Source organism: Hippoglossus stenolepis, chromosome 1 (assembly GCF_022539355.2).
Source record: "Hippoglossus stenolepis isolate QCI-W04-F060 chromosome 1, HSTE1.2, whole genome shotgun sequence".
Taxonomy (NCBI): domain Eukaryota; kingdom Metazoa; phylum Chordata; class Actinopteri; order Pleuronectiformes; family Pleuronectidae; genus Hippoglossus; species Hippoglossus stenolepis.
Genome location: NC_061483.1, coordinates 32,555,114 through 32,582,641, shown reverse-complemented (window position 1 = coordinate 32,582,641; position 27,528 = coordinate 32,555,114). Strand labels below are relative to the sequence as shown.

At 42.6% G+C, this 27,528-nt stretch overlaps 1 protein-coding gene across 2 annotated transcripts in view; it reads right to left on the bottom strand.

The window, feature by feature from the left end:
* Positions 1-14,585: 14,585 nt before the first annotated feature.
* The window catches only part of shcbp1 (SHC SH2-domain binding protein 1), a 41,176-nt gene continuing 28,233 nt past the window's right edge, over positions 14,586-27,528 (bottom strand). Inside the window, exons 11-13 of one of the 2 annotated variants that reach the window (XM_035155618.1) lie at positions 16,927-17,013; positions 15,874-16,012; positions 14,586-15,527 (exon numbers count right to left, since the gene is read on the bottom strand). In XM_035155618.1, the coding sequence (XP_035011509.1) occupies positions 15,199-15,527; positions 15,874-16,012; positions 16,927-17,013 (555 nt within the window). In that variant the 3' untranslated portion in view covers positions 14,586-15,198. The remainder of the gene's footprint in view (positions 15,528-15,873; positions 16,013-16,926; positions 17,014-27,528) is intronic. The other variant, XM_035155619.1, reaches the window with a different exon arrangement.

Sequence of the window (27,528 nt, the reverse complement as noted above, 5' to 3'; positions counted from 1 at the left end):
ATCACAAGGCCAAATTGCACCAAATTTGACACAGCATCTTCTTGGGCCTTTAACAATACACATATCAAGCGTTAAGCCGATGAGATGAATGGTCCTCAATAGATGCGAGCCAAAGACAGACAGACAGACTTCTGGAATAAGTAGACTACGTTTTGACAGTTTACACGAGATAATGTGAGACAAGTCAGCGGAAAGTCTGGAAGAGCCGATGTGACAACACAGCAGAAGATCCTCCGAAGGATTCACTGTGAGCAAGTGGGTGTGTTGATGACATTTACAACATGCAACAGACGCAGAAAACAAACAAAAATAAAATAAATATCTCCTCATGAAAAAGAGGTGCCATACATGTAGAAGGCACCTAAAATGATGTCAAGACCCGATGCTGGTGTTGATGTGCTATCAACAGAAACACGTGATCTCTGCTGCAGAATTAATCTGTTACATCCTGCCTCTTTATGCTGCGCCACCCCTCAGCTGAATGCTCCGGAGATTTATGTTGTGAGCGCATATGTGCGGAGAATCTCCTATTGCATTCATGTGCATGTGCATTTGTGAAAGGCAAACTCTGGAAGGTGTCTGGACCAAATTGTCCCGCCATCCTCCAGAGGTCATGTCAGCAAATCCACCATGATGACCCTTTTAATTAAATGTAATGTAATTTAACATTTTAAAGTAAACTTAATACTATTTAAAAGCAGAACAACCTGTCCTGTCTGATGAATCAAGGTCACTCATGTCGTCTTTCTACTGTTCTGATCACCTGGGCTTGATAAGTCTGATTGACTGTGGTTGTCATGATTAATCAGGGGAAAAGATTTAATACATGTTTGTAATCATAATATTAAATTTTGGGGATTGTGGAGGACAGTGAATCGGAGCTTATGAGATATTGGTGTTAAAGTTTAAAAGCCTCTGATTCATCTGAGTTGGTTCAAACACATTACAAGTTCCCGGGAATTGACAACTGGGCCACAGGGAAATGTGTGTGATGCAAGGTCGGTCTAGATGACATTATGCATAATATACATGATGCACCTATAATTAACTGAGGTTTTCAAATCCGCAGGAAATTTAATTACAATTACTATGTTCAGTGTGTAAAGGGCAGGTAACATCATATCAAACTGAGTGCTCCTCACTCACCCCTCCCTTCCTGAGCGTGAGGAGAGCTATGGTTGCCCTAATGCGTCAAAACGCCAGACGACCTCACTGAGCTGTCTTCTCTCCAGTGATGAGGAGTCTATAGACAGTGGTGTATAAAGTACTTGAAAGCCATACTTGAGTAAAAGTACAGATATCTTACCTGAAAGTGACTCCGATAAAAGTTAAAGTCACCTGTAAGAAAATGACTTGAGTCAAATTCTTAAAGTAGCTCATAGTAAGTATCAAAAGTATGTGGTGTTGAAATGTACTTAAGTATCAAAAGTAAAAGTACAAGTACCACAATTAACAATGCAAAGTGCTTTTCATAGTAGGCCTACACACAAACAAAACAATCTTTATTTCAGGTGACTGAAAAACTATAACAAAAAATATACATATACTGTATAATTTTGCAAATTTTGAACCCCAGATGAGTGTTGGTGAGGGTTGGATGTAAGGACTGTATATGAGGAACTTGTTCTTTTTAGCCGGTTCTGATTCCAGCTCCGCTCCGGCGGTGTTTGCTAAAACACGGCTCTGTCGACTTCTCTCTCTTAATGTCCTTTAATTTGGCAACAGCTCAGTACCACATATGCCTTTGAAAGGCAGGGCAGAATATGGGTGGGAATGCGTGGGGTTCTACAAGAAGAAATGATACAAAATACAACGATGATAAGAATTATGGAAGGGATAGACAGTGCCAACTATAGAATCAAAAGAACATGAAGGCTGAACATACACACTACGTAAACGCACATGCATGCAGACTACACACATATCCGTGTGAACAATATATATCCTTATCTACCCGTATATACATATTAGCGAGGAACCCACCAATATAAATATAAAACAGTAGTAAAGGAACCCAGAAATACAATGACGCAGATAATGCGCTGCACTCGCACTGACCGTGCAGCCCCAGCAGTGCATGTTAACTAATAACGAACTCTAACCTACTTAACTGAAGCAACTAATAACACACAGTGCACACTCACGGTTTTCACGGACGCACACGCACAAACAGACAGCAGTCTCTGTCGAGTTTGCTTAATAATGCGCGTGAGACAGACTGTGTACTAACGTTGACATCTTTATTCGGGTCCCCACCTCCGTGTCTGACCCCACACCCCACATTCACAGCCTCATCCTATTGGTCCACAACATACCAACATAGGGGCTTCCTATTGGCTAAACCTGCATGTCAATCAACTGTTGTGCGTAACATTGAACAATACCACATCTTCCCTTTTAAGATAACAAAGAGTAAACTGTTGTTTCCATTAGACCAGAGGTCACTAACAGGCGGACCGCGGTCCGGGTCCGGACCCAGAAGCCGTCCCGTACGGACCCGGACCTACAGCCAAAACAGAAGGTTATGATTTAAAACCTGACGGGGCGCTTCTATTTGTAACCGGCGCAGCTTTTGTAGTCTTTACGGTAGTGGTTTAGCGGATGAGGAAACGCACAGACCAATTGCATGCGAGTTAAGCCATCCCATGTGATACCACTCAGCCAATCAAGTCTGTGCATTCCAGGCGGTAAACATTGCGACTCCACAGTGCAGACAGATGAGAGAGTTAGAGGCAAGTTACACATGAAAAGACGGGAGAAAGAAAAAGAAAGATAGAGATACAGGTAGCGAAAACAAAAGGGAGAGATACAGAGGAGTGAGACGGAGAGGGTTGAGAAACAGAGGAGTGAGACGGAGAAAGGGAGAGAAACAGGAGTGAGACGGAGAAAGGGAGAGAAACAGGAGTGAGACGGAGAAAGGGAGAGAAACAGAGGAGTGAGACAGAAAGTTGAGAAACAGGAGTGAGACGGAGAAAGGGAGAGAAACAGAGGAGTGAGACGGAGGAAGGGAGAGAAACAGGAGTGAGACGGAGAAAGGGAGAGAAACAGAGGAGTGAGACAGAGAAAGTGGAGAAACAGGAGTGAGACGGAGAAAGGGAGAGAAACAGAGGAGTGAGACGGAGGAAGGGAGAGAAACAGAGGAGTGAGACAGAAAGTTGAGAAACAGGAGTGAGACGGAGAAAGGGAGAGAAACAGAGGAGTGAGACGGAGAAAGTTGAGAAACAGGAGTGAGACGGAGAAAGGGAGAGAAACAGAGGAGTGAGACGGAGGAAGGAGAGAAACAGAGGAGTGAGACAGAAAGTTGAGAAACAGGAGTGAGACGGAGAAAGGGAGAGAAACAGAGGAGTGAGCCGGAGAAAGTTGAGAAACAGAGGAGTGAGCCGGAGAAAGTTGAGAAACAGGAGTGAGACGGAGAAAGGGAGAGAAACAGGAGTGAGACGGAGAAAGGGAGAGAAACAGGAGTGAGACGGAGAAAGTTGAGAAACAGGAGTGAGACGGAGAAAGGGAGAGAAACAGACGAACAAAGTGGGGGAGTGGGATATAAGAGGGGAAGAAAGTGATTCTAAAACTGTTCAATTGTTAAGATGTGTTGAGATTTATTATCTGTAAAATTGGTTGAGACTTTTGAGTCAAGATGTGAAACAGAAAAAGGGAAATTCAAGCTTTTGCTCCCTTTATTTTATTTTTCTGAAGTTAAGCCCTTTATTTGAACATGCACAATTTTCACATTTTATTTATTTTGTCTTATTTTGAAATGCAGCCTTACTTTTATTTAGTTAATGAGAGAACATTATACATATCTGCAATCATACATATATGTTCAGTTCTTTGTTACGTGACAATAAATATTGTCAAAAAGGTTTTGAATCGTACTGAATTCATTTGATTTGACAGTCAGGTATTTAGTACATGCAGATGTTGATACAACTACTAGGCTACTTAAATATATATCACACTAAATAGTTAGACATTATGATCTTCCGGACCTTTGCTTCAAGAAATTTTCTCTAACTGGACCTCTTTAAATTTTAGTTGAATACCCCTGCATTAGACCATTCGAACCATGTAAGGAAAACAATGTTAGGCACTTTAGTGAGCATTGGAACTTGTATGAAACAAGTGCATTAATTAAACAACTGCTGTTCCCTGAATTCTCACGTTGTAACATAAAGTGTTTTAACTACACCTATTAGCTTCAACTAAGCTTTCACATAACCATGACACCATAACACAACAATAAGTCAACATATATTTCAGAAATTTCTTTCACTTCTTTTCAGTTCACAAGTTAAGCCTAGCGGGCTCAATGATGCCTCTCCCAGACGTAGATCTGAGAGTGGGAGTCTCTGCAGGTGAGACTGGAGGTGTCACGGCAGGTGACATGGGAGCCTGCTCTGACATGTGCTGCTGTGGTGGAGTCCTCTCTAGTGTAGGCGTCTGTAGAGGTATCAGATGCAGGCGGTTGCGTCTCACCACCCCCTGAGGTAGATCCACCAAATACGACCTCGGAGTAGAGTGGTTCTGGATCACAGTTCCAGATGTCTTAGCGTCGGTGACCCATACACGTTCTCCTGGTGACAAGTCACTGAGCATTTTTGTACGGTGACGCCTGTTGTAGTGTGCAGCATCTGACATCCTCTTCTCCTTTTCCTTCCGAGCCAGTGCGCTGCTGTCAGGCAGTGTAGGGTCCAGATGAGAGGGAACAGTTGGCAACGTGGTGCGTAAACATCGGCCCATGAGAAGCTGAGCCGGGCTGTATCCATTCTGAAGAGGAGTGGCTCTATAAGCGAGTAGAGCCAGGTCATCTGCTTTTTTAAGAAGATTTTTCACCGTCTGGACCGCCCGTTCTGCTTCGCCGTTACTTTGCGGGAACCTCGGGCTGCTGGTGACATGTCTGAATCCGTATGCAGCTGCAAACAAGGCGAAGGCCTGTCCAGAAAACTGAGGTCCGTTATCTGACATCATTACCTCTGGGATGCCATGGCGAGCGAAGATCGATTTTAGATGAGTGATGATGTCGGTGGACCTGGTGTGAGATAAGAGTGCAATCTCAATATATCTCGAGAAGTAGTCGACGACAAGTAAGTATGTCTTACCTCCCAGTTCAAAGAGGTCCGCCCCCAACTTTTGCCATGGTCGGTCAGGGCGCTCTGAGGACATGAGCGGCTCATTGCAATTGTGTCTCTCTTGTATGCATGTTCTGCATTTGAGTACCATGTCGTTTATCTGCTGACCGAGTCCCGGCCACCATACAGACTGGAGTGCGCGTGCTTTACATTTCACGACACCTTGGTGTCCTTCATGAAGCTTGGCTAGCACATCATTCCGCAGTGTTGCAGGTATTACCAGCCGTGAGTCTTTTAGTAGCAAGCCGTCTTCCACTGTGAGTGTGGCTCGCTCTAGCCAGTAGTTTTTCAGCACTGATTCCTGTTTTACATGTGCTGGCCATCCTTCTCTGCACAGCGTCATGACCCGTGAGCAGACACTGTCAGCTTTGAGCTGCTCTTTCAGATTTTCTATGTATGAGGGACTGGCAGGCAGATTTTCAATGATACAGTCCACGTATATGTTCGTGCTCTCCATCAGTTCGTTTTCATCTGGGGACATGCTCGCTTTCACAGGCGAGCGTGACAGTGTGTCCGCTGTCCAGAGTGACTTCCCTGGCACATGTACAATTGTGTATGAGTAGCACATGAGCCTCATTCTGAAGCACTGAATTCTTGGTGGCAGAAGATCGAGTGCCTGGGCTCCAAGTAGGCTGAGAAGAGGTTTATGGTCGGTCTCCAGGATGAAATGCTTTCCCAGGAGGAAATCCCGGAACCGTTCACAGGCCCATGTGAGGCCCAGAGCCTCCTTTTCCACTTGTACATAGCGTTGTTCAGTTGGAGAGAGTGACCGCGATGCATAAGCCATAGGACGCCATTCACCGTCCGCCTTCTGGAGAATAACGCCTCCCAAGCCATATGATGATGCATCGGCTGATACTTTAGTGTCTCTGTTTGGATCATACATGGCCAGCACTGGAGGAGAAGCAAGTGCCTCCTACAGCTCCTTAAACGCCATTACCTGGTCTGTGTCCCACACCCAGCAGTTCTTTTTCGAGAGGAGATCACGGAGTGCTTTGTCTTTTTCCGCCAGCTGAGGAATGAATTTTCCCAGCTGGTTGACCATGCCGAGAAAACTCCTCATCTCACTCACATTTGTGGGCTCCTTCATCTCCATGACAGCCTCAGTCTTCTTCGGATCGGGCCGTATGCCCATGGCTTCGATGATGTGGCCCAAAAAGGCCATCTCGCTCTTGGAGAGTTCACACTTTTCCACATTCAGGGTGATGCCTGATCTTTCCCATCTTTGTAGCACGGCATGGAGTCGAGCGTCCTCTCCTTTGTCCCGCCCCCACACCAATAGGTCATCGATGTGGCAGACCACACCCTCCAATCCCTCTATGACCTTAGCCATCATGCACTGGAAGTGTTCTGGTGCTGAGTTGATGCCGAAGGGAAGACGAAGTGGAACCGCCCGAAGGGTGTTATGAATGTGGTGTACTTGACTGACTCTTCGGCTAAGGGGATCTGCCAGAACCCCATGTTAGCATCCAATTTACTGAACACTTTAGCTCCGGCAAGCATTCCGAGGGACTGATCCACAGACGGCAGAATGTACTTTTCACGGCGCACATACTCATTCAAGCCAGTATAGTCCACACACAGTCTCAGGCGTGCACTGTTTTTCTTTGGTACAACCACCATACCGGCACACCAGTCTGTTGGCTCCTCCACACGGCTGACGACGCCCAGCTCTTCCATTCGCTGGAGCTCTTCCTTGACTTTCCCCACCAGCGGCAGGGGAATTCTCCTAGGGGTTTTCAGTGAGAAAGCCACAGCGTTTGGTTTAAGTTTTATGTGATATGCCCGTTTCACCTCACCTAACCCGCTGCACAGTCTAGGGTAAGTCGACTTGAGAGAGTCCAAATCTATGCTGTCAACACGTTTGAGCAGGCCAAGGGCTGTGATGGCTGGAAATCCAAGCAAGGGCGTGCTCAGATTTTTGACCACATAAACCTTCTGCATGGTCTGCTTGACTCCACTCCTCAGCTGCAGTCTGGCGAACCCTGACACATCCAGCGGGATCCGTCCCGGACCCAGCAAGGGTCTCTCTGCTTTCTGGAGAACAGGTTGCTGTGCACCGGAAAATATGCTGTGACATCCGCTCCGGTGTCGAGTTTGATTGTGGTGTTCATTATTCCTATGTTAGCGGTCCATGCAGCTTTGTCGGACGTCACAGAACCCAGGAAGAAACTTTCATCCTCCTCCTCCATCTCAATACCGTCCACGTTTTCGCTTGCACGACAGACACGCTGAAAGTTACCTTTTTTTCCACATGAATGACACTTTGCATCGTTGGCAGGGCACTCGTGTCTAGGATGGGGTGGGCCACCACATTTGTAGCACTGGGAGCTATGTGGATTTCTACTTTGGCTGCTGAAGTGTGGCTTTGCTCCATCACTTTTGTATTTGTTGAACTTGGGCTTTTCTCTTTGCTTTCTGCCTTCAAACACTCTGTCCACAGTTGCGGCATCCATCTGCACTACACTACTGGCATCACTCCTCAGTGTGTTTTGTTGCTTTTTTATCTCCTCTGATTGTCTTGCCATGGCTTTTTCCAGGTTTAAATCCTTCTCCATTTGCATGCGTTCGGAGAGCCTTGCATAAGCCAGTCCCACTACTATCCTATCTCTGATTAGCTCGTCATGCAATGTCCCATAGTTGCAGTGCTCTGCTAATGCATGTAGGGCAGTTACAAAAATGTCAACTGTTTCATTTGCCTCCTGTTTACGCATGTTAAAACGTGCGTGCTCATATACAATGTTCTTTCTAACAATGAAGAAAGACTCAAATCCGTCTCTCACTTTTGTGTATTCATGCTGGTCTGCAGCACTTAGTTTTAAGCCTCTCAAGACGTCATCTGCTTCGTCTCCCATGCAGTATATCAAGGTGTTAACCTGGTTGTCTTCGGGGCTTGCAGACAGGTTGCTTGCCTGACGGAATCTCTCAAATCTCCGAATCCATTTTGTCCAGTCGCTCGGCTTGGAAAAGTCAAAGGGCTCCGGCGGCTGGATGTTAAACATAGCGCTGGGAGCGTTAGCCGCCATGCTAAGGTTAGCTGCTTCCCGGTCCTGCTCGTTATCACTCATCTAACTTCACCGAACACTTCTTCCGAACTTTTACCTACGCCCCTACAGTAGTAGACCTTTTACATGTCCTGCTTTAGCTACACAGCACTTCTGACACCATGTCGAGTTTGCTTAATAATGCACGTGAGACAGACTGTGTACTAACGTTGACATCTTTATTCGGGTCCCCACCTCCGTGTCTGACCCCGCACCCCACATTCACAGCCTCATCCTATTGGTCCACAACATACCAACATAGGGGCTTCCTATTGGCTAAACCTACATGTCAATCAACTGTTGTACGTAACATTGAACAATACCAGTCTCTGACCGCTCTCAATTACTTCTGCGCCACACACTGCTCGGACTTCGCTCAGCGCGATCCTCTGCTGAATGCTCGCTCCCGCCGCAGATGTGCAGCGCCTGCTCCCGCATTCCTGTGCTCTGCGTGCACCTCCGCGATGCGCTGCGGATAGGCAGCCTTTATGCACTGAGGTTCAAATAGTATTGGACTTATATTCAGATTTTAATTTGTAACGAGGTGTCCAATGTCGATGTAACGGAGTAAAAGTATATATTTTTTCTTTAAAATGTAGTGGATTAAAAGTGGAAGTCCTGATGAATATAAATACTCAAGTAAAGTATAGATCCTCCCAAAAACTACTTTAGTACTGTAACTGAGTACTTTAACTCCGTTACTTTACACCTGTCTATAGATCGATATATTTACTAATGTCACCTGTGTATTTCGTATGTAAACAGTAGTTTACATGTAGAAAATATGTTACCACGCTGTGGTAGTGCTTTATTACTGATGTAGGGTCTAACGTTAGCAAACAGAGTCGTTTAGCGTGATAACAGGGAGACGGCATCAGCATGAGACGCGTGTCTTCTCCGTTTACACACTGAAACACCTGAGAGCTGTACTGAGGTGAGCGAGAGAAGAGGGGGAGATCCTGCAGCTGCTGCAGTGAGGAGGAGAGAATGAACCAGAGGGAACAGACTGAAGCTACACAGGTTTGTGTTTTTATTCTATTACTCCGTGTTCTGTTTGATATCAACAAGATCAATACAACACAGTGTTTTTATACCACAGCTCTGTGTTAACATCTTACTGACTAATGTAACTGTAACAAGCTGTGCAGTGCATGTCAGTTACTGACTTAACACCACTGAATAATAATTACATGAATACTGTATGTTACAGGAATATTTTGTTGTTTTACATAAATGGGATACAAAACATTACAGCTTACAACCCCTAATAACTGACATTATCATATAACCAACATAATATAGAGCTAATAATAAAGCCTTATCTGAGTTTCTCTTTTGTTTATGTTTTCAGACACTTATTGAAGAGCATGGAGCAGCACAGGGGCCAACAGCGGCAGACATGGTGACCCGGCTTCTGCTGGAGTGCCATGGTGTTCTTATGAACTGTAGGGACACACCTTTCAGACAGCCAGAGGAAATGCTGTGGACAGGATCCTGAAAACTGTGAGTCTACCACCATACTTCTCCCAGTACTGCCTAGAAGTTGTTTACATATTCACAGGCAGTACCAGGGGGATGTTACGGTGTTGGACCATATTAGAAGAGAGCGTGGGGATGACAACACTGTTACCGCAGCATATCAGCATTTCATTTATTGGCAACATGGCTCTTTAGGACAGGATTTGGGTCTTGTTATCCCCAGCTGCTGTATTTGTCCCTCTGGAATTTTCATACAGTACCACAAGTATTCACACCCCTGCATTTAGGTGCATAACGATATAATTAGGGTTACTATTACTTCTGTTGTAACTTTTTAATTTAATTGTTTTTCTATTACTATTGTCACACATTTGCTTTGAAATTGTTTATTTTTTAATGAATATATTCATATTTTCCACAATAAATATTTGTTCAATTGAGTTTACACTAATGAAAATGCAATAATGAAAGGGACGTTAAACATATTTGCTGTATTTATTTTGTATATATATTATATACATAAACTGATTTTTTTTACACAGGTTGGTGTGCGTGAAAGGCACCATAATTCAGCTTTGCTTTTCAAGGACGAATAGCGACCTCCCATCTGGATCATTCCACATCAAGAGTTGCATGGATTTGTGGTCCTGTTGAAAACAGTTACAATACTTATTAATATAATATTTGAAATTTATATCCAGTTTTGCAAAAGCAATGCTAATATGAGTATGACTTGCAGGGTTTGTATTCCACAAGAATGACAAAAAAACTAATAAAAAAATCATCTTTTATGCATATTTTAAAAAATGCATATTTTTATTTTAAAAAATGCATATCTTTATTTAAAAAAATTGTAGTCTTCTGAAACTGAAATCCCAGTTTTCAACCATTCAATATCTAATATATGTTAACAACTTTGAACATTGACTGTGCATGTGAGTGATCAATTGCAAATGCAAACTGTTGAAACAAACAAATACTATAATACTTACTTTTTTAAATAGATATGGTAAAATGGCAGTCAGAAAGGAGAGAGAATAAGAAAGAATGGAAGATAAAAACTTTTTGTTTATAAAACATCAGATAATAAACATTGCAATTTTTTGCAATGCATTGACTTGCCTGTGTTCCAGTGAAAACTCCATTGCTAATCAAAGCCGGATCTGAAAAAGTTTTTTCTTTCATTGAAGTTGATGTATCAGGGTCAGAAACTGTAAAAGAACAGTAAGAAAATAAGTGATACATGACAGTTGTCTTCTCCTGAAATATATTATTTTACATCCTGAGGTGGTGGGAAGTTCACTAAACAAATAAATACCCCTAGGATGTCTCAGGTACTACAGGTACTACAATGATCTTTGGCATGAATAGTTAACAATATGAATCTACTGTAACAATGTAAATGTTACTATAACAGCATCAGCCTGACTACACACATTGTATTTATGGTGCATAGTAATAAAACTAATCTATTAAACAATAGATTGAATTTATATTGATGTGGCAAATTACCTGTTCAACAAAAAACTGGAGACTTCAGCGTCAGAAACTCTCAGTAGTTTTCAATACTGGAGGCAACATGGTGTTTATCCTCATTTCTGTCTCATGTCCCATTTCACGATGCCTCACTTTCACTTCTCAGATGAAGCCTGTGCCGTTCCTTTGGATTTCCGGTGGTCAATTTATAAGTATTTTCCGTCTTTTCTGTTCGCAATCTTCCTACAGACATTTCATAACAACCTCCCGTTCCCACTTCTTCTTCTACGTTTTTATTACGGGCACGGTTGTTCATGCAGCTTCTTAAAGGGGACATAGCATGCAAATTCCACTTTGTTAGTGCTTCTACACGTTAATGTGGGTATCTGGCATGTCTACCAACCCAAAAACTCGGGGAAAAAAACACTTGTGCGTTTTGTTATGGTTCCTCTAAGTCAGAAACGTCATGCTTGAGCGACTCGATTGAGCTTCCTGGGTTTTGTGTCGTAACAAGGCACTGGAAGTCTCCCTACATGGCCTTGGCCATTTGTCTGGATCGTTGGGACTGGGAGGCTGCAGCAGTTGCTCGGGCGCGACCGCTCGCTCTCCCATGCGTGAGCTGGAATTTGTGTCAACGCCACACAGCCAACAGTGTGGAAGACTTCCGTAGTGTTCAGCACTACTGTGTTGGGCCATGGTTTTGTGTGAAACCACACTTCGGCCTACATGTGCCATCAAAGCCTGAAGCAGCATGTCCCTCCAGGACTCCGTCTCCCAGGGGCCATTAAAAACCAGAGCAAGGAACTCAATGTCCCAGAGGGCATCAACTTCACACAGAGGGGTGGAAACCCCCCCCAGGGACACAGGTTTCAACTCCCATTGGTCACTCTGGACCCCATGACCTGTGAGGTCACCGGGCCAATATAAAGTCAGGTTTGCCCCTCTTCTGACTCTCTTTCTACACTCCCTCCAAGGAGAGAAGGCTGTCGAGCCAGTTCCTGCCTCTTCCTACAATCCTCCTACAGGAGGGAAGGCTGTGGAGCCTCTTCTCCAGCTCACATCTTCTCTTCCCATCCAACTCTTCGAGAGGAGCACAAAGGTGCAGCTTCCAGCTCATCTCACCAAGGAAACCTCCTCGCCCTCCAAGCTCTACCAACGTCCTAGCAGCGACTCGATGTCCTGCTTGCAAACTTCAGCCAGCAACTGAACTGAACTCAACAGGAACCAGCAAGACGACACAAAACTGCGAACTGCACAGCAACTTCCGTTTTCCCTTTCCACGGACTGGTAACACATCTGGGCTTAATAATTATACTAGGCTAAGCAAGACTGTTTATTCGATTCTGTGTGAGGTTTATAAGTTTGATTTGTGGTGTTGTGATATTTTGGGTACAAGTTATTGAGAAAGTAATGTTAGTCTGTTATGCTCTTCACAGTCTTTCGTTGCATCCAATCTAGTAACTTTCTCTAACTTGGCACACACACAGACACACGCATAACTCTTCACCTCATTATCTCTACAGGTCGTAAACATTCCAATAGGTGGGGGGAGGGTGTTATCTCTTTGGCCAGCGACCATCTTGAAAGCACGCTGACTCACAGACACACACACATGTATACACACATACCTATCTTTGTTTAGCAATTAGACCGTTAGTAATTTGTGTTTTTATACTTTATTATATTCATAATAAATGTTTTTCTTTCACAAATGTTTTTTCATTAATGTTGCATAAGTGAATTTCGCCAACCTCTACACTGTCAAGAACTCCATATCCTTCAACTTAGCTAACTATCTATATGGTAATTTTGGTTATAGTTATTAATTTAATTGTTAATCAGAGTTCCAAATTTGTAGTTAGAACCTTTATCTATGAGACTTAATCAATAAATTGGCTATCTTTTCCCTTCCTTTGAAGGGTGGTGCCCCGAGGTAACTTTAATCAATTAAAGTTATTATTTAATATTAATAATAAAATATTAATATTTAAAATGTTTATCTTGATAACCAAATTTATTGAATGCCAAAAGGCACACCATTTTATGGTATCACGTTTGATGCATTATGGCACAACAACTGTAACACACAGAGCCCCCCCACTCGTTACGCCGGGTTTACACCGGATGCGGAAGCGCCGCTGCGAGGCAGCGCAGCGCCGTTCTCAAGCGCGCAGCCGCCTGGCTGTTCACACGGGACGTGCATTTCTCCGCGCTGGTCAGCCCCATAGACTGTATATATAAGGTCAGCCCGCGATTCTGCTTTCTCCGCTTGTTGTTGTACCCGTTGAATGTCGGGGTTCGGGGGTAAATGATGGTCTTCATAGCCCCCCCCTCTCTTTCTCTCTCTGTCTGTCTGCTTGTGTGCTTGTAGTGGATGGGCAGAGGGGGACATTTAATTATGTGATTGGGAAAATTAAAACTCCAGGACAACAGAAGGGGAATACAAAGTATGGGATGTATATTTGATAATTTCTATCATATAAAATATGTAATTTATATCGTTTAAAATCATGGGGGGAGAGGGGGGAGGGGGGAGCTGGCTCATTAGCATTTAAAGGAACAGGCACTCAAAACAGGTCACTCTGTGGAGGGCTGTTTTATACAGGGTAAAAAGGGTGCTGTTTGAAATGATCCTTGTGGTATTTTGACCAAAGTATGTTACAGACATTTCATTAAGACCCCAAGGAACCATATCAACTTGTGGTAAAATGGGCATGCTATGTCCCCTTTAAGTAAACAAACGCACACTCACTCTAAGTGTCTACACTCCAGACCAGCTGGTGGCGGTAATGCACCAAATGGTTATTTGCCAACCGCCGAAAAAAAGATATTACGAATTTATAGGGCTTATTCTATTGAAATACAAACGCAAAGTTTTTATTTTAGGCTCACTACAGAGTTAATATAACTTAGATATGAGGATTATATCCAGTTTTTTTGGAGAGAGAGCATTAGAAAACCTTAGACATCTTACACACTGCTACTTTGAGACTTTATCATTTCTTTATTTCATAAAACACATCAATAAACCTTAAAAAACAAAACACACAAAAAACAAAACAGATGCACCATGTGAGAAATCACAACATAAATTCAACATTGGTGCTCAACTTTCAACAAGCCACCCACCTTCAATTTAACATTTATTAGATCTGACATCACACTACCAAAACTAGTGGATTTCAAACTAATAGTTCATTAAAAAATTTAAATCATTTAGCTTCAGGAGGCAAGATGAATAAATAAGATAAAAGTTCAAATGTAGATCCACTCACCGTTACTGAATTATAAAGGGATAGTTCACCCAAAAATGAAAATTTACTCATCTACTCACCACTATGCCGATGGAGGGGTGGGTGAAGTGTTTGAGTCCACATGACACTTTTGGAGTTTCAGGGGTAAAAAACGTTGCAGCCAATTCCAATACAATTGAAGTAAATGGTGACTGATTCTTGAAACGTGGAAAAAACTGGAAAAAAAACCATAAAATGCCTCCATACTGTTCCTGTGTCCCAACATTTAAATTTGACTCGAAACGGCATCATTTCCGCCATGTTTTTAGCCTAAATGTCCTCTGATATCCTCCAATGGAGCCGCATTCAAGCAAGGATTATAGCGGACATTTAGGCTAAAAACATGCTGTAACAGGACCTTGTTTCAAGTCAAATTTTATTGGCGGGGGTTACGGACACTTGGATGACACCACAGGAGCAGTGTGGAGGCATTTTCTGTTGTTTTTTTGACGTTTGAAGAATTGGTCACCATTTTCGTCAATTGTGTTGGAATTGGCTGCAAAGTTGTTTAGCCCTGAAACTCCACAAGTGTTTTGTGGACTCAAACACTTCACCCACCCCTCCATCGGCATCGTGGTTAGTAGATAATGAGTACATTTTCATTTTTTGGGTGAACCTTCAAGGTTAAAGTGCAGCTGAAAACATACACAGGCAGCTTGCAACTGATCACAGTTCGCCCCGTCATATCATCTCCACTTAATGTGAATCAGCTTAATTTACAAAGGAATTAAGATAAAATATGAAGTTAAATTATTGCTATGGATGAAAAAAACATATTTGTCAGTAAAAAAAGGTACCAAAGTCTCCCATGCCGTTACGTCTAAACTGGTTTCCTTGAATGGAGATGAAAATCTGGTGGTCCATCAGATCCTGGACCGCTCGACTGCAAGTCTCCTTGTTTCTGCTCAGCTGACGACTAAATTGCCATCTCCTGCCTGAGAAGGAGGCTATGTCACCATCTGTGCTGTTGTTCTCTTTTGACTTGGGCTGAGCTGCTGAACTGCTGGAGGTTGGGCTTGCTAAGGATATTGAGACAAGGAGAGAATCTGAAACTCCTGCCTGCTGTCCATCTTCAGCTGTCTCTCCAGCAGAGTCTTTTACAGGGTCGTCTGGGAACAAAGCATCAGTTAAACTGATTCTGTATTCATTTTTCTTCTGAACATACCTGCTGGCTTTGGATCAGGAAATAGAGTCAACCACTGACCAGAAGGTCGGGGATTCGATCCCAGTCTCCTACACACTGAACCCCAAATTGCGCATGATGGCTGTGCAGGCTGTGTGTGAATGATGTGTGATCGAGAAAGTGCAGCACATAGATGCACTGAATGCAAATGTGTATTTGAATGGGTAAATGGCAAACTTTTACATAAATACAGACTACTTAACATTCCCTCTGCTTCCTTATGTCTCATTTATTTAACGATACATTGTGACTGTATACGGAACACTGCCTACCTTCATTTCTGTTCCGAGGAATGCTGTGTTGAACCCCTGTGTTGGGCTTCACGACAATAACTCCATAGCCTTCATTGTTGTGGATTACATTGTTCTCCATGGTGATGGTTGGCATCACATCCAGCTCATCAGCAAAATCCTGTGTGCACACACAACCATTTTAGATTTTAAATGACACATTGATTAATGACACTGGTTCTTCAGATATAAGGAATAGGACTCCACTTTAGTTGCTTTTAAGTGCTGCCTATAGTCTAATTTCTAAGTGTGTTAAACATGTGATTCATAAATGCGGCCAGGTTTCCACATCTAACCACAGTGTTGGCTAAACTGATAAATCAGCTCCTAGATTCTGTTACAACAGTGTTGAACGTAAGAACCCATCAGGACAAGGCTGCTGTGAATTTAAAGCCCCTTTTCCACTTAAGAAAAAAACTTACTGGCTTTTGTATAGCAGGTTTACCAGTGTTTCAAAAAACCTGCTTATACCTGCTAATCTTGGTGAAAATATAACAGCAGATTTTGGCTCAGTGGCCATTTTACTCACCACGACTGTATTGTTTATCATCATCACCAGATGTCCTTTAACAGGCACAAGTACTCATTCTAAAGGACTAAACACATCATCATTTTGAGGTTTTGTTAATTTATTTATTCAATTTAAAAACTACTATTTGAAAAATATTTTATTGTAAATCATGAGAGATCTCAAGTGGCCAGTAATTTCATTATAATCAATTATATATTTAAATGTATTAGCGTTAAAGTTTACATTCACTGTCTGGGAGGCAATGAATAATAATTAAGTTTGATTACCTATATGAGCACTTAGATGTCGTTTGTGATAAAGGTTTTATCATTTTCAGCGCCTCATTTGTTCTTATGTTTCTTATTATTTGCTGATGCCTTTTTTACTCTTGCTGCTGTAATACTGCAAATTTCCCCAATGTGGTTCCAATAAAGGATTATCCTATCTTATCAAACATGGTTTCAAATACAAGCTTTTGTAAACACTGAGAACAGTGTTAAATTCAGTTTTAAGTCTCTTCTCACCTTTATGAGGATTCCGTCTTTACAGTGATGGATGCCATTACTAATCAGACTGCAAACACTGCCAGGGTAAATCTCCACACCAGCCCCCTGTACAGAAAACACAGCACCATAACTAAGAACAATCAAAGAATCACTGTAAATGATAGCCAGTAAGGCCCAATCCCATTTCACCCCTTGGCCCTCCCCTACCCCTTGTTTTCGGGGGTTATCTTGCCCCTTGAAATGGAGTCACAAGGGGTAGTGTTTGAAATCTTCCCCCACGAATTAGGACAGCCCTTCAAGAAGCCGTTACATCATCAGTAGTTGTTGCGAAAACCCGACACGTCATCAGTAGTCGTCAATATAAACAGATGAGACAGTTTTGCTGGGGATGTCATTGTAATAACATTGTTGAGATCTTAAATATACCAATGCTATTGATTGCAGTTACTAAAGTGACAAACCTATAATATTCAATTATATTTGAAATTGAAAAGCTTGGATGCTCTGCATTATTTCACTTATGATTCAAAAGCACACATCCTGCCAGGATGCTTTGTTTGATGCTATATGCGGATTCAATCAACAGCATCGCGTGTCTTCAATGTTATGTATTTACACATAACATGAAGTTATGTGAAAATACGGGATTATCATGCAAAAAAAAGATCACTAGCATGCTAACGCGATATTTAGTTTTAAGGTTTTGTGAAAAAAACGACAATACATTGAAATGATATTAAACTGAGGTATTACAATCATTATCGTAATTTTTAAATCCGTATTAATAGAGAAATTGCTACATTTGTTGGTCTCTCTCCCAGCTTGCCGGTGATTCACAAGGCATTCTGGGTACCCCTAGGTTTTAAGTGAGGGTTGGAAAAATCTCTGTTTCGAGGCTATAAAGTCCCACCCCTTGGCCCTACCCCTTTGTCCCAACAGGTATTGGGACAGCCTACCCCTACACATGAATGCGCAAAGCTAAGGGGTAGGGCCAAGGGGTGAAATGGGATTAGGCAGGTGAAGTGTCAGTCAGGCTAGTTAGCTAATTAACCTACGTGTCTTTGGCCTGTGGAGGAACCACAGAGAACCTTTAGGGTCCCACACAGGCACATAAACATGCCAAACTAAACAAAAAGGCCCCAGCAAGCAGGCAAGTTCAAACCCAGAGGCTTCTTGCCGTGAGGCAACAGTGCTAACCAATGCACAACTAAGCCACCCTGATATGAGATATGAAACAAAGGCTGACATGTCTAACTTTAAGTTGATAGATTGAACATCAAACAGAAGCTTATTTCCATATACAGCAGATACAAATAAAACATGAGCATCCCTTTTAGCTGTTTTTGAACTCCACTCTAATTGCTCCACTATGTTTACCAGCTGTTCTCAACTATGTCTACCGGTTTTGTAAAGCTGTTTCTCTGAAAACAGGTGCTGTAGCTAAAAACAACAATTTGACTGGTCATGGTTCTTGTACCATTTTAAAAGTCAAATTGAATGTTGAAGACCTTTTTAAGACCTCAATAAATTGACTATAAATATATATATAAATCTAATAATAACCTTAATAAGATATCAGAAAAATAAATGGAGTAGGGGTAACTGTTTGAGCTATTTACTGTTTTCTTTAGTGTTTAATAGTTAAACATTTAGTTTTTTGTTTCGTTTCACATAACTAGTTAGATTATGCCTTTAGAATAATAATAATACAAAATAATAGTGATATTGTTTTAGTTAGTTTTGGTAGTTTATGCTTTTGTTTTGAAGGTACTAAGCACCAGGTGATATTATACACTGCTTTAAAAAATGAAGGGAACACTTAAATAACACACAGATCTTGACTAACAATTTGTTCAAGTTGAAAATCCTTACTGATGTACATTGTATAATTCGTTGAGAACAAAATGACCTAACAACGGTCAATCGAAACCAAAATTATCAACCCATTGGGGGCTGGATTTTAAAACCACACCGAAAATCATAGTGAAAAACTTAAAATCGCAGGCTGATCCAACTTGCGTGTCTTTCATCACGGCAACTCATAATGTGACTCTGTAGTGCGTATGGCCTCAGTATGCACTCCTGACAATGTCTGGGCATTGTTGAGGAATTTTTGACCATCCACATCCCATTACTGTATATGCCACTATATATTGTGTATATAGTGGCGCCAGACAGAGAGGCACCAACTTCAACTCTCACCAACTTCAACTCTTTTGCGTATTTCACCAGTTGCAAGACGTAAGGACACAATTTGATTTAGGAATGAATATTTAGACTTAAATATACAATAGGATGCGAACACCTACATGTAACATAGAGAGTGACAGCAATTCTAGCCATTTATGGATGTCCTGTTAGAATGGGTGACGCAAGTAGAGGTATATGGGGATATATGGGGATGCTGTGGGAGACATCTTCAGACTTGGGGGCGACAATTCCTCATGTTACTCTATTGGCGTTCTTACATCGTTTCACCTTCGGGTCGCCTTGATGCATCAAGTCTATATTAAAATCTTCTGCATAAGACAACAGCTGTTGCCTGAGTTCTCCTTTCACCAGCTTCCAGAAAACTTCCATAACAGGCATGCTCCTGATGAGTTGGCGGATGATGTCCTGGGGGATTTCCTCCCAGACCTAGATCAGGGCATCAGTGAGCTCCTGGACAGTCTGTGGCAGTACTTGGTGGCGTCGGATACACTGATACATAATGACCCATAGGTGCTCAATTGGATTTAGGTAAGGGTAACATGAGGGCTAGTTAATGGTATCAATGCCCTTGTCATCCAGGAACTGCCTACACATTCTGGACACATGACACATGCATTGTCCTGCACCAGGAGTAACCCAGGGATCACTGCACCAGCGTAAGGTCTCACAATCGATCTGAGGATTTCATCCCGTTACCTAACAGCAGTCAGACCATCACTGACCCACTGCCAAACAGGTCATGCTGCATGATGTTACAGGCAGCATAACGTTCACCATGGCATCTCCAGACTCTTTCACGCCTGTAACATGTACTATTAATACATGTACAGTGTTAACCTGCCCTCATCTGTGAAGAGAACAGGGTGCCAGTGGCGGACATGCCAATTCTGATGTCTGAATGCCAATTGAGCTGCAAGATGCTGGGCTGTGAGCACAGGTCCCAGTAGATGAAAGTTGGACCCTCATGCCGCTCTCATGGAGTCTGACAGTTTGGTTATAAACATGCACACCAGTAGCCTGCTGGTCATTTTGTAGGGCTCTGCCAGTTCTCCTCCTGTTCCTACTTGCACAAAGGAGAAGATACCGTTCCTGCTGCTTGGTTGATGCCCTTCTACGGCCCTTTCCAGCTCTCCATGTGTAATGGCCGTTCTCCTGGTATCTTCTCCATGCTCTTGAGACTATGCTGGGAGAGGGAGCAAACCTTTTTACAACCACACGTATGGGTGTGTCATCATGAAGGAGCTGGACTACCTGTGCAAACTGATTTGCTGCAGGTACAGTGCCTTGCATAAGTATTCACCCCCCTTGGACTTTTCCCCATTTTGTACTGTTACAAACTGGAATTCAAATAGACTTAAATATACTTTTCCCCATTTGATCAACACAACATGCATAGTACTTTGAAGGTGCAAAATACCTTTTATTGTGAAACAAACAATAATGGGAACAAAAAAGTTGACATCTGTTGGATGCATAAGTATTCACCCCCCTGAATCAATACTTGGTAGAACCCCCTTTCGCTGCAAGTACAGCTGCAAGTCTTTTGGGGTATGTCTCTACCAGCTTTGCACATCTAGAGATGGAAATGTTTGTCCATTCTTCTTGGCAAAAAAGCTGAAGCTCAGTCAGATTGGATGGAACAGCAATTTTCAAGTCTTGCCATAGATTCTCAATTGGATTTAGGTCTGGGCTTTGACTGGGCCATTTTAAGACATTAACCTGCTTTGATCTAAACCATTCCATTGTAGCTCTGGCTGTATGTTTAGGGTCATTGTCCTGCTGGAAGATGAACCTCCGCCCCAGTCTCAAGTCTTTTGCAGACTGCATCAGATTCTCTTCAAGGATTGCCCTGTATTTGGCTCCATCCATCTTTCCCTCAGTTCTGACCAGTTTCCCTGTACCTGCTGAAGAGAAGCATCCCCACAGCATGATGCTACCACCACCATGTTTCACTGTTGGGATGGGGTGCTCAGGGTGATGGGCAGTGTTGGGTTTCCGCCACACATAGCGTTTTGCATTGAGGCCAAAAAGTTCAATTTTGGTCTCATCTGACCAGAGCCACTTCTTCCACATGTTTGCTGCGTCTCCCACATGGCTTGTGGCAAACTCCAAACGGGATTTCTTAGGGTTCACTTTCAACAACGGCTTTCTTTTTGCCACTCTTCCATAAAGGCCAGATTTGTGGAGTACAGGACTAATAGTTGTCCTGTGGACAGATTATCCCACCTCAGCTGTGGATCTTTGCAGCTCCTCCAGAGTTACCATGGGCCTCTTGGTTGCTCCTCTGATTAATTTTCTCCTTTTCCGGCTTGCCAGTTTGGGTGGACAGCCTTGTCTTGGTAGGTTTGCGGTTGTGCCATATTCTTTCCATTTTCTAATGATGGATTTTATGGTGCTCCGTGAGATGTTCAAAGCTTGGGATATTTCTTTATAACCTAACCCTGCTTCATACTTCTCCACAACTTTATCCCTGACCTGTTTGGTGAGCTCCTTGGTCTTCATGATGCTGTTTGTTCAGTAATGATCTCCAACAAACTCTGAGTCCGTCACAGAACAGGTGTATTGCAGACAGGTGGACCCTATTTACTAATTATGTGACTTGCAAATGTGACTTGTGAAGGCAATTGGTCGCACCAGATCTTTGTTTGGGGCTTCACAGTAAAGGGGGTGAATACATATGCACTCAACACTTTTCAGATTTTTATAATACTTTTTTATCTGTGATTATACCATGAGAAAAATGTAGAAAAGTCCAAGGGGGGTGAATACCTTTGCAAGGCACTGTACCTCCTCATGCCAGTAGTGACAAGGACACTAGTAACTAGAGAAGAATCAGTCAGGAAGGATAAGGAGAGAGCAATTGTCTGTTGCCACAATATGCAAAACCATTGCCTTTTTGGGGGTTGTCTTGCTTTTGCCACTCCATTGCACCTGTTGTCACTTTCATTTGCACTAAAGTGGTGAAATTGAATCACATCACTTGTGCTTCCTAAATGGACAGATTGATATCCCTAAAGTGTAACTGACTTGGTGTAATACTGTCATGATCAAGTGTTCCCTTAATTTTTTTGAGCAGTGTATATATGGTTAGGCGGGCATAGGCAGGCAGGCACCGGGATGGGCTCATGTTTTATCTATAAGGGCAAGAGAGACAGCAGACGCCATTGCCATTTGTTTGTTTGCAAAAAATAAAAAAAATAAGCTACACAAAACATGACGCTTGCCTGGACAATGGAGTTATTCTCTGAGTAAGATTTACCCCTCAGGCTCTTTGATTTTAGTTTTTCTTCTTTTGCTTTTTCTAATCAAGTTTGAGGACAAATCGCCATTATAGTAACACACACACACACACACACACACACACACACACACACACACACACACACACACACACACACACACACACACACACACACACACACACACACACACACACACACACACACACACACACAATTGTTGAGACCTAGTATTTGTGAACTATAGTTGGGCCTACATGTTTAGCAAAAGCATGCAACCACATGTTTCTTTGTTCTGGAGACAAAGGAGAGCCTCCAGAACTCAGTCTCCCAGGGTGCTTCAACCTCACACCCAGGTGTTAAACTGCCCCTGGACACAACTTTCAACCACTATTGGTCACTCTGGGCCCCATGACCCATAAGATCACCAGGCCAATATAAGCCCAGTTCCCTCTCTCTTCTTCTCTTTCTACTCACTTCACCTGGAGGAGAGGTGTAGCTCTCCAGCTCACCCAGCCAGGGAAACTTCATCCCTGCCCAAGCTCTACCAACCTTCAAGCAGGCCTGCCGGGAGCAGACTGCTGAAACCAGACTGCTGAAACCTTCCAAAAGGCAGCAACGCGAGAGCCTGCCGAAGAACTTCAGCACAAGAGCAGCATCGCACAGCAGAACCACAACAACAGGTGCCCCAAACCAGCAAGACCACTTCACTGGACTTTAAACAGTACATCAAACTTTTTTCCCCTTTTCATGGACAGGTAACACAACTGGGCTTAATAATTACACTAAGCAAAGACTGTTCAATTCTATTCATGTGATGTTTATAAGTTTGATTTGTGTTGTTGTGATATTTGATAAGTTATTTGAAAGTTAATGTTAGTTATGTTATGTTCTTCACAGTCTTTCTTTGCATGCAACTAACTACATACATGTGACCTCAACCACATGGTGTAAACACTCCAGGGGGTCTTTTGTCTTCATAGTGGCCAGCAGTGTTAATTTCGTTGACGAAAAATATTCGTTAACGACCTTTTTCCCATGACTAAGACGAGACTAAGACGTGACGAAAACGGATCTTTGAAAATAAAAACTATGACTAAATCTATTTTAACTTTCGTTGACGAGACGAGACGGAAATGTTGGTGGTTGACTAACTCAGGGGTTCCCAAACTTTACAGCCCGCGACCCCCAAAATAACGGTGCCAGAGACTGGCGACCCCCACCTACCCTGGATGTGGTATATAATGTTGCGCACAGCCACGCACACGCACTATTAGGCCTATGCAAACACGGGCATTAGTACAAAGCAAAAGAACAGCAGCCTTACAGCCATGATATTATTTTATAGCAATTTAAGAAATAGAATATAACCAGAATACAGGGAAACTCCCTGTATAAACAGCAGGGCTGAGTGAGCACATGCTGTAAGTATAAAAAAGTGCGCAGGTGATGTCTGTGTGCGTCTGTATGCAAAACGAGCAGCAGACACCTTATTGCTGCCATGTGCAAAAACTTTAGGGTTATTTATTTTAGCCTAAACATTACTTTAATTTCTTAAACTCACTATAGGTGGGCAATATGCATGGAGCAGAGCAAGTCCATTCTCGGCTTTATTTTGGAGACGGCAACTCAGATTATTCTCCACGTTTAGCTGCGCTCTCTGTATTTATTCTTTATGTATGTTAGGGCTGAGAAAGTCTTTTCGCACAAGTACGCCAGCCTTGTTAACCAGTCAGGGTCAGTGAGGTGGTCAGCGAGCTGGGATCCATGCTCCATCAGAAATATGCGCACCTCGTCCCGCAGCTCACACAGGCGGCTCAGCACATTTCCCCGCAAGAGCAAGTCTGATATTGAGTGGACGTGTTTTTATGTAGTGGACCATTTTTATTGCAATGTCAAGAATATGTTTAAGCTCTGGTTCAAGTGTTTTGCTTGCAAGAGATTCTCTGTGAATAATACAGAGTGTGAAATTTACGTGCGGCGCCACTTGTAAGACACTCGCTTTCAGTCCTTTCTTTTCCCCAGCATCGCTCCAGCCCTGTCCCGACACACACCAATACAGTTTTCTGAAGATAGTCCCTCTTCTTTTAGTTTTGTAAAAATGTCCTCACCTGTGCATGTCCACTCCGGAGTGCGGAGCGCGGAGCAAAACAGGATTACGTTTTCCGTCAAAACTGTATCTGATGAAAACAAGCAGCTGGGCAGAGTTTAATATATCTGTGGATTCATCTAACTGTAAAGCATATTTCCCTTTCTTAACTCTATCCACCAGCTGGCACTTTATGTCCTGGGCCATGTCGGTGATGCGCCGGGTAGTCCCGTTAGACAGCGGCACTGATTCCAGATCACTGTCTTATTTATCTGTCCATCTGCGGGTTTAATTAACGTTTCGCCGATTGTGTGTGGCTTTTTTGCCTGTGCAATTAAATATGCCACATCATATGATGCATTTTGAGCTTCGGCTGGGATTGTCTGTTTGTTTAGTAAGGACTATCTTTTGGCCTTGCAACTCTCACTCGTTCCGCTAATCCGTGTAGTAATAACCTCATGGGTCAACAAAGAAAAGGAAAAAACTGATGGAAATGTTTTTATTGCATGGTTTTATTCTAATTTCAACTCATATTTATTTATACATTTATACAATAATGGGTTAAATTTCCATTTTAAATTATTTTAAAATTGTATTTATTTTTTGGACGGCATCTCGCGACCCCCCGGGGGGTCGGGACCCCCACTTTGGGAACCCCTGGACTAACTCACAATAAAAAAAAAATTCTAAACTTGCATGCACCTAACATCATTGGTTGAATGTTGCCGGGTTCTGTATCCATACTCCACGCCCTCCCTGACATGCCCAGACATGCAAGTGAAGCCCTAACGACTGGTTCAACATTGTATGATGGCTCAAGGACAAGGTCAAGCGTCTGGAAGGAAAAAAAGAATGGATATTTGGACACACTTCAATTATATTGTGACGGAAAAGAAAACCCAATGCACCGTAATAACGGGAGATAAATCATGCGGTTTTAAAATGAGTGGGAAGAACACAACGAACCTCCAAAGGCACCTGAAAGCCCACCATCCTGCAGTTCATGCCACGGTAAGTTCGCTAGTAACTGTCAATAATAACTAGCTAATATTAACTAGTTATTAGCATATATTAGCCAACGTTAAGTCAATTTCAAAAGGGGCAGTCGAGTGTATAGGATGTCAACTTGGATAGCTAGCTAATAATTATCGATTGAAGCCTCCCGTTAGCCTTGGCAAATGATTGACAAAAGTTTTAGCTAGCTAACGATGAGGTAGCATAGCTAACTTAAACTAGCTATCGATAACTAGCTAGTAAGCTTAATTGCATTAATCAAGAAAAAATTAATGAATATGCGATTGGTTTACATATCCTTGTCTATTTGGGCAATTGTTATTATCATTGGCACCGTAAAATGATTATTTACATTTAATTAATTGGATTTCAGCTGTAGGCATATACTAGGAGATCTGTATATATCCTAGAGACTAATTGTATCCACAATTTTTTCACCTAGATCCCAGACACAACAAGACCGGAAAAACAGCAGCCTGATTCAGAGAGGATGGGGTCAACTATTCAAGCGTTCTTCTCTTCACCATCGAAGTATAAAGCCGACCCAGCCGAACAACAAAGTAAAGAAGAGACGATTGCCCAGTGGATTGGACGCACTGGCCTACCTGCCCGTTCGGTTGAGGACGAAGATTTTGTTCAAATGATGCTGACCATTGATAAGAGGTTGACCATACCCAAAAAAGCAAAAATAACTAATTTAGTTGATAAACTTTACAATGCCGAAAGGCAGAAATTTAAAGACAAGACTCACCACAGCACGCAAAATCACAATTGGGCTGGACATATGGACAAAAAAAGGGCTCACTGCAGCATTCCTTGCCATTAGTGCATGCTACTGTTGTACTCAGCAAAACAGGGCAAAACACATACTGCTGAGGCTTGAGCAGATCTCCCACCCACACACTGCAGAGTGTATAAAAACGTCATGTGTTGACCGATGCACAGAGGACTGGGGAATATCAAAAGAAAAAATTCTGACTGTAATAACAGATAACGGGAGCAACATGGTTGCAGCCTTCAAAAACGAAGATGATGATGAGCCCAGCTCTGAGGATGAAGAAGTCCAGAACAGTGATGAAGAATCTCAGGAGGGTGAAGAAGAGCAAAGGTAAATTATTTTAGTTTGTAGCTGTTTTAGTAGTAGGCTAGATAATGTCTTTGAGCTATATTTGGTTATTTATTCTATGGCGTTATGATGATGTGTGTTAATACATTGTATATTGTGATTGCATTGTGTTGCTCATGGCAATTTAATTTCCCTTGGATGATTAATAAACTGCCTGTCTTCTCTCTATGTTTGTCTGTCTTATCTATCTAGGTACGGAGCCATAAAGAGGACACCCTGCGTTGTACATACGCTGCAACTCGTGGTGAACTTGATGCAGAAGGAACAAAGTGTCAAACGACTCTTTGACAAAGTAAGGGGACTTGTCAGGCTCTTCCGCAAGTCGTCTGTAGCAACTGAGCGACTGCTCCAGCTGTGTGGATTTACTCTGGTCAAAGACTGCCTCACTAGATGGTCCAGCTCATACTAGATGATCTCCCGCCTTCTCGAAGTAAAGGACTCAATTGTCCAGGTTCAGACCCTAAAACCATTTGCCTTTGACCTTCTGGCAATGCCAGCATCTCAAGCATTTGCTGAGCGGGTTTTTAGTATTACAGGCGACCTCACTCGTGGTCGGCGAAATAGAGCAAGGCTCATTTTAGAGAGAAGTGCTTTCCTCAAACTGAAGAGAGATCGGTAGCCTCATTCTGCTGACTCGAGGTGGGGGGTTCATGTTGCTGTTAAGACTGCAGACTAACATCTGATTGTTAAAGCATGTGTGTGGTTTTTTTTGTGTGTGTTAAGTTGTTACACTGTTCTGTTTATGTCTTGTACACACACATCCATGCACACATACACGAACAACAAGCACACACACATACTCACGCACGCATACACACACAAAACTTATTTTTTTGTACGCACACATATAAACACTGTTCATGCGCACAAGCACACGCAATCTGTTAAAAGTTTGATATATGTGTGATGTGTTAATATGTGTTATGTTTTATGTGTCAGAA